The sequence below is a fragment of the Aptenodytes forsteri genome, unplaced genomic scaffold (assembly GCF_000699145.1).
Source record: "Aptenodytes forsteri isolate BGI_AS27 unplaced genomic scaffold, ASM69914v1 Scaffold400, whole genome shotgun sequence".
NCBI lineage: Eukaryota > Metazoa > Chordata > Aves > Sphenisciformes > Spheniscidae > Aptenodytes > Aptenodytes forsteri.
This window is the reverse complement of record NW_008794775.1, coordinates 268492-277141: the sequence shown is the minus strand read 5'-3', so window position 1 is coordinate 277141 and position 8650 is coordinate 268492. Positions and strand designations below refer to the sequence as shown.

The 8650-nt window shown below is 37.4% G+C and overlaps 1 protein-coding gene across 2 annotated transcripts in view; it reads right to left on the bottom strand.

Moving 5' to 3' along the window:
- The window catches only part of OXR1 (oxidation resistance 1), a 155541-nt gene that overhangs the window by 52203 nt on the left and 94688 nt on the right, over nucleotides 1-8650 (bottom strand). For both annotated transcript variants that reach the window (XM_009274314.2, XM_009274315.1), the window contains 2 exons: nucleotides 7437-7589; nucleotides 38-116 (listed from right to left, as the gene is read on the bottom strand). In XM_009274314.2, coding sequence (XP_009272589.1) covers nucleotides 38-116; nucleotides 7437-7589 — 232 coding nt within the window. The remainder of the gene's footprint in view (nucleotides 1-37; nucleotides 117-7436; nucleotides 7590-8650) is intronic.

Here is an 8650-nt window from a genome sequence, read left to right as displayed (position 1 = left end):
AGCGAGAACTTGTTTCTATCCTCCCCCCAGCCGTTCTCTTGGACCAGAGGATCCATTTTATGAGGATCAAACATTATATTATTTGGCGTCACTAGCAGCACACCATTGACTGTACCCTAAAATGAGAGGGAAAAGAAGTGGTAAATTTTCTCCTTCATATTTCAGCTCCATTTTTTGTAGGAAAAAAAAGTGTTTTCTAATTTGTTTTTAAAAATCTTTATTTAAGCAACTTTATACAGTTTCTTGTGTTTTGCAGTCATCCAGAAACATAACCATTTTTCTGGGGAAGCAAATTTATGCCACCTATTTTCCCCAAAAGAAAACAGTTTTGTTCTTCACAACTACTTAATAGCTGAGTTGAGTAAAAGAAGAGAAACCCTTGCACCCTAAAGGATAGGCTAGGCAGCTTCTCTGAGGTACATATACATCCCTCCCAGATAACCACAGAGCTTATTGCTAGTTTTGCAAGAAACTTCAAGCATTGTCTAAAACCTGACAGCCACCTATTTTCCCCAAAAGAAAACAGTTTTGTTCTTCACAACTACTTAATAGCTGAGTTGAGTAAAAGAAGAGAAACCCTTGCACCCTAAAGGATAGGCTAGGCAGCTTCTCTGAGGTACATATACATCCCTCCCAGATAACCACAGAGCTTATTGCTAGTTTTGCAAGAAACTTCAAGCATTGTCTAAAACCTGACTCTTAACTCTTCCCACTTTCTACTATTTAATTAAAGAACAAAACCAAGAAACTGTCATTTATCTTCATTTTCTTTACACAAAAGTACACTATACACAGCAGTATCCAATACATGTCAATTTAACTTAATGGACTTGTTGACTGGTTGGACAAATTCATTTATAGAATGAAACTAGATTAAAAATATTAAAGATTTTTAAAGATGCAACTGCATCAAGAAGAAGCTTTGGATGGATTTAATCACAATCATACTGCTGCAGTACACAAATACAAGTAGATTTTAAACTTCATGTCTGAACCCCCCCCCCGTGGAACCCCCCCCCCCCACGTTTAAAAAAAAGTTTAAAAAAAACCACCCATGTTTGGAAAAAACCCACCATGTTGGGGGGGGGGGGAATCAAAGAAAGTTGATACTCATACTATGAGCTGTAGGGTTCTTACACAATACAGGTACCAAGCTAAATTACAGTACATTGAACTTTTTTTTTTAGCATTAGAAACATGCAAACACCACCACCAGTTGCCTGCTAAGGAAATTCATTAAACTGTTAGAATGGTAAAGTTTAAGCTTAAACTATGAACTTGAGGAAATGCAGCTTTACGCAGGATGATAGCGATCCTTCAGTTACAGATCTTTAATTCAAGGGATTTTACAAATTTAGAAAGACATTCAAAACTTTTGTTCAAGAATCATAAAAGAGTTGCTTCATGTGCTGCTGAAGCTTATCAGGAACTGAATAAATATCCAGCTCACTGATAAACTATTCACAGTGATTACAAACTTTGTGTATTGGGGGGGATTGTTTGTTTTCAGTTTTGTTTTAAGACGACACATCAGCACAGCATGAAATACAACTACATTCCTTCCCATTTCCAGAAATTTGTTCCCAGCACTGTGATGGTTGATGACCTTCACAGCAGAAAAACAAAGATGCCATATAGTGAGCAGAAAATTACAAGTTATAGAAAACAAACCAAAAATAGTATTAAAAGCCTACAGCAACGACCAATGGTATCACTATTATGGAAAAATGAAAACAGTCTCAAAAGCAGCTCAAGCATTTGTACTTAAGTCCTCTTAGTCGTTCAGTGACTAGTCAGGTTTTATATGTGCTTTTTAGAGTACAAAGCATATGCTAGAGACTTTAAAGTCAGCAGAACGTATTTACATAATTCTAAGGTGTTTAAGACACTGAAACAAAACTGTCACTGGTATTTCTTTCCCAGCACTGTATTGTGGAGATACACTTTCAAGGTGCAAAAAGGAACTCCAAGAGGATGACTGTCAACAGAAGTTTACATTTGGTTATATCCACTGTAGTCTAGAAAATAAATTTAACATTACTGCAAAAGTCAATGAGTCTACTCAGAAGAACAATTGCTTCTCTTGAAACAAATACTGCTTCTGTAAATTCAGTACATAATGCAAAAAGCAGTACCAGTCTAAATCTGAGCTCTTTCATTAATGACCACACATGAAAGTGGAATTTTATTAATATTCTCCAGATCTGACCCAGAAAAGTCAGGGCCATAGCCTTGATGGCAGTTGGATGAGATGATCATTGTAGGTCCCTTCCAACTGAAATATTCTATTCTATTCTTTTATTGCCCACATGTTGCATGTGAATCTTCAGAACAGTCAGGCTGAGAGAGAAAAAAAAAAAGGTTGTATGACTGCTCTAGCTGAAGGATTTAAATGTTCAACACCAACTTCTAAAATGATGTATTGCTCAGTAGAAGCAATCAGTAATCAAGTTCAGTGGAGAACTCTTCATTTCAGACTAAGATTCTGTCTTCACTTGTTCACTATTTCATGAACAAATGATCCTTCCTTGATAAATTAAGTACACAGGAAGTCTAAAGCTTTTGAAGCTGCGGAGGACTTTAGGCAATGAAAGGAGATGACTTTTTTTTAATCAAGGGATGAGCTGTCACAACTGACATATCACCATGTCAACAAGGTCCCTGGTTTTATTAACAAACAAAATCCAATGCTTTATCTGTGCTCTCAAAAGCAAGTTAAAAGGCTGCTTCATCTAGGAGTCCAGGTCAAAAATTGATTAAAGAATATTTTATTGCAAAATAAGTTAAAAGTTTCGTAAGTCAATTTTCTATTGCTTATCCGAACACTAGAGCCACAACATTAGAATAACGTGTATGAAGAACCAGTTGCACATCTTCTCATTTGTTACCTTGCTTCAGCTTCAATTTTAGCAGTTCAGGAAACACCAACTTACCCCTCCAAAAACCCACAGGCCAGGCTTGTCAGTATCTTAAAGAAACGTCATCATATCCAGGACAAAAGTCTGTTTCCAGGGCAAATTTGAATGTGTTTAAAGAAATTGTATAGTACCTTGTGGTGTTTAGTCTCAGGCACTGAGGAACAGTAGATACAATCTTTCTGCAGGCAAACATTCAGCCAAAGAAGTGTGCAAGACTACTGACTATGTAAGGAAAACAAGTTTAAGAGACTTTCTGTTGTAAATGGAAGTTTCCTAGAAGAGTCTGACAATGGCCTATCTGATGGTAGAGAAACCCCAAACCTGTACATCAAGCAGTCATCCTTGACACATATGGAAGATTCTAAAGCCTACCTCTGCAGCCTCAACAAGACACAGCTAGAAACCTAAAAGCTTGCTTATCTTAGTCTTAGAAAAAACCCTCAAAACCAATAGGTAAATACTCAGCATAAAAATTAATCTGAAAGTATAATTCCATTTAAGATTTATTACACTGATAGAGAAATAGAGAATTAAACCTTTGGAACTATCAGGCTTTTATGCGTACTTGACTAAGAAGCTGATCAAACACTTCACTTGCAGTGACTATAAGCAGTTGAAAGATTGTACAGGTATCTTGAAAACGCTGGCTTTACAGCACCTCAACAAGAGATGACCTATTTCATTGTTATCTATTTAAAAGATGACAGGAGACAGACCAATGCAACATTTCTGGCTCAAGTTTTTTGATACGGTCCACAGTTACTACATGAACACTACTCTAGAGAAGAATTGCTGCCCCAAATTTACGGGCTAGAAATGAGATTCTTAATAATACGCTAAACATCATTAATATTTGTCATTTTTTATTATTACTACCAAGGATCACCAAATATTAACCTAGGTAGCTAGGTAAAGCTCAGGTAACAGCCAGATAGAGAAACATTTTGTTTGGTCCCAAGTTTTAATTATTCTTATTCAGATACGCCAGTGTTTCTGCCACTTTCTCTAACAATTTCTGTGACTCTTTCATAAGACAAATAGCTTCTGTCTTTCCCACCTTCTAACTTGTTTGCAGGAGAAATTGGGCAATGGCATGCACACTACAAACTCCTACGTGACTCCAGTATACCGCAGAGTTTGCTGTAATCTCCTAATTTTCTAGTCCTGGGGGAAAAAAGAAAAAAAAAAAAGAGGAGAAAGTCTATAAGCAGCTCAATCATTGATAGAGGACCGTGGAAACAGTTTTTTAGGACATCCTCCACCAAATAGCCAGTGACTTGTTTCTCTTGGACCATACTTCTAACTAGTTGTTGAGGAAAAAAGTATCAAAAACTCCGTCAACGAAACTGAAGTAAAAATTAGACTCTGCATATAGCTACTAAGTAGTTCAACATGATACTGTTACAGGAAGTTCTGGTTCTTGAAGAAAACTCCCCAAAACAACACTTGTAGAAGCCAAGTTTCCTGTATGTAAGACAGATTCTAAAGACATGAAGTAAATTTCTATTCAGGTGATGTTCAGATTTAACAGCCTCAATCATAGAATAGTTTGGGTTGGAAGGGACCTTTAAAGGTCATCTAGTCTAACGCCCAGGAGAATGCTGAGACACTTTATTACTGAAAACCATGTGGACATACTAGGTTATTAAAAATAGATCCCTTTAGTCTTAAAGTTGGTCCAGAAAATATTAATCCAGGTAAGCAAAAACATGCACACTGAGAGTAGATTAAACTGCACCTGCATGCAGATAATCAACTCTGAATTGGTTTTAACTTCTTTCCATTAAAGTTCCTTAAACCTCAGGAAGTGGGAGCTCTAAATACTATACAACATCTGAGATAGAAATTTGAATGATCATGATAAAGGGAGGATTAGAGCCAAACTTTGACATTGGTGAGCCCAAACATTAAGATTAGGCAGTTCAGTAAAACACACTTTTAAGAAGGTTTGAGAGGACTTCTGACAAGCAGTTTTCAAACAGAAGTTACCTCTAAATAATTCCATTATATTCCTGAACACACAAGATAGAACAAAAACTGTAATTCACAATTTATGAAGCTTTTATCATGAAGATACAATTTAGTTTTAGTCTTTTGTTTCTTGTAGAAGTCTTGAATCTCAGTGTCCTCCTTGTCACTTCATTAACAACGTGTTTGTGCTTTTTGTTCCTGTATTGCCAGGTTGGGGTTTTTTGTTTGGGTTTTTTTTAAGCCTTAGTATTAGTAATTTTCCTTTACCTACTACTTTTCAAAACAAGGCAAGTAAACTAGCAAGCATAAGAAAGAACAAAGTATTTCAGAGCTCCTCTATTAGTTTCAGTTTCAATCAAGCAGACTGTTTAAGATACCTAGAAATGAGCCTCCAACGAACAGTGCAAAGAACAAAAAGCCAGAACAGCATACTTTTCTACAAAAGCAGCAAACAGTGTGGCTGCAAGAAAGGGCATGCCTACATGCACAATAAACAGTGAGTTAAGGTGTGACTCTGGAGCACACTCGTTACTCTACCCTGATTTACTGTCTGATCAGGATGTGGCATATTCACACCACCCTGTTTCTAACTGTGCCCAACTCTCTGCTTCTAACAGTAGCCATAACCAGGTAACGGAGAGCAAATATTATAACAGAGCAAGTGTTTCCAGGCTCCAGCCACTGCATCGCAGAGAATTCCTGTGCACTTGTCCAGGAAGTCACAGGAGTGACTAAAACCAACTCCAAACATATACGGAATAACCAGTCTTGAAAAGTGAGAAACGACACAGTCTTACCTTAATGCAAGCCCTTTCGTATATGTGAAATTAAACACATTGAAAAAGAGGCTTTCACTAGATTTTCGTTTACAAGCATCAGTCACAGTGATGACTGAGACTTCACATCTGAAGCCCTATAAAACAGTTAACAACGAGCTTCAAAAAATCACTTCCAGAGTGGGAAGCAGAAGATGAATCTTTCAAGTTTTCTCCAGAAAACCTTTGAACATTTATCATCCTGCATCATCAGGAAATATATGAAGGAGAGGATAAAACAACATGCCAGAGGACATTCCTACCACATGTGACAAAGGCTAAATTACATGCTAAACTTATTAAAACTAGCACTCAAATCTGAGCAAGTTAGCATTTATTTCTCTCCCCACCCACCTCCCCAAGTATGGGCTGATACTGCGGTGGATTATATAATATTCTTTAGAAACAGAATTCTCCTTGAAGCTCTTAGAAAACAGGCTGTAAAGATGCAAGTCAAAGACAGATGCTGTAAACGCTCCTCATAATACTCTGTTGAGGAATTACAGCATGTAAATAATATGCTATACATTTTAACCCTAGATTATATTTTTCCAGTACAGCCAGTTTCTAACAGAGGCTCACAGTTCCCAATTCCTCTGCATCAGAGCACTTAAAACTGAGAAATAATGACTTGTCTAGGATCAACCTGAAAAAAGTCACTTAGGGACAGAATGCAAGGAGTGAAGCAAATTAACTGCAAAGTAGAACAAAGTAACAAAGCTTTTCCAGTACTTGCCTCACCAACTTCTAATACATAACTTTTGCCAATGTACATGTAAAAAGGCTTCAAGTCCAGACATACATAGATCTGTGATCCTTTCCATCAGCAAAAAAAAAAAAAAAAGCAGTTTTAGGAGATTCTTATTAATCTGTTTATCATTAGTGCAACTTACCTGCAAACCTACTGAGCAACACAGAATCAGCAGTATTTGTACATACATACCCAAACTTCAGGTGAAGGAGGTAGTACTACAAGTACTTTTGAGTTTCTTTGCATTCATTCAGCTTGAGTGAAGGCATAATTTTTCATGATTAAAGTGTCTAACAGTCATTTTTCTGTGGGGTGGGAGAGCAATACATTTTGTTTTTTTTCCTAAAGCGTCCTGAGTAAAGTCTTTTGACATCATCTCAGTCCCTAAAACTCCGCGCAAGATTTGTGCACCTGTGAGCTGAATGGAAGTTAATTAAGTGCCACTAACTTGGAGGTGTTTGTGTAATGACAGAGAGAACTGTAACTACTGCTTCAAATTAAAATCAAGATTTCTACCATACTATAGCCAATACAGAAGTGTTTGTTTACAGAATCAGAGGTTAATTCTGCTCACACTATTCTGCTTCAGGAAAATGCAAGTGAAGCCACCCAACTACCTATTTTCTTATAGTTTAAGGCATGTTCTTCCTCACTGTAAGTGAAGAGAATTACTTTTGAGAGATACTAACATAAGGAACAAACAGACCTCATGCTCTCAACACAAGAGAATCATTTAACAGCATGGCTACAGAGAAGTTTGTCACAGGTTAAATCATGTATTAACGGCTTGCATCACGTCTAAGAAACAAGTGGTCTGGGAGTCCAAAGGAAATAGCGAATAAAAAAAAGAATATATTTATATAGACATATATGTATATAAGCTGATCTATCTATCAGTAACTTTTACTGTATGCTTGTGGTTTAAATGTACTTTATTTTTACATCCCATACAGTAAGAGTAAAACCTGAACATTTAAGTACCTTGCCATTAGTGATGTACTTGCAATTAATTTTTAGAAATTTCTCTGTAAATGCTTCCTCCTCTTCAGAGGTGGATGATACCACTCTTGTAGGACGAACACATGCATGTGCTGGTGAAGCAGCCGACTCTTTCCGTTGGACTCTATCTGGATCCTAAAAAGGAATATAAAAAACCCAAAAATCTTAGCAACCTGCCTTTTTCAAGATTAAGAGATTTTTCTGTTGTGCAATTTTTGTTCTTTTTCTTTGACATGAAAGCAAATGTAAAAATAGGGTTCCAAATCCACTGCAGTTTAAAGGACTGCTTTGATCTGACAAGTGTATATAACTAATGAAGCACAGCTTAACCAGCCCATGGTAAGAAATGCAAGTGGGCAAAGATATTCAGAATCAACCTGGGAATAAACAACAAAATAATGATCAGAACTCACACAAGGAAACTATCCAATACACTGTCACACGCAAAATTTGAGCAGAAGTTAGCAGAAAGGATTATTTTCCAACTTTAACAGAAGTCCTATTAAATGTCTTCTGTTATCCTTCCATAATATTATACACTGTGTTGGAAGGTCAGCTCATCCAACCCTGCGTTCAAGGCAGGCCTAAGGCTACATTTAGATCAGGTTGCTCATGGCCTTTCCAGTTGAGTTTAAGTCTTCAAGGCTGGAGATTCCACAGCCTTTCCAAGAAACCTGCTCCAGTGTTTAACCACCATCATTGTGAAAAATATTTTCCTGTTCTTTAACCAGGACCTCTTGTGCAGCAACTTGCAGCTGCTCATCGTTTTACTATGAACCTCTAAAGACCCCAACTCTTCTCCTCCTCCCTCCAACCTGTCTACTAGGTAGTACAACACAGAAATCAGGTTGTCCATTAGTATTTTCTCCTCCAGAATAAAAAAAACCCAGCACTCTCATCCAATCCTTGTGCCTCATATGTTTCCATTCCCTGATAATCTTAATGGCCCCCCCACTGGACTCTCTCCAGCATGTCAACCTTTGTCTTGTACTGGAGGTGCCACAAGTAGACACATCACTGCAAATGCAGCTTCAGAAGCCCCCCAGACAGGGGAATAATAATTTTCCTTAATCTGTTGGTATTCCTCTTTCATCTGCCACCTGGCATGTGATCAGTCTTCACCATCACAAGTGCACATTGTTCAACATGTCCACCAAGACACTAGCCTCAACCTCTCCTTGGCCCTTAGCAGCTTT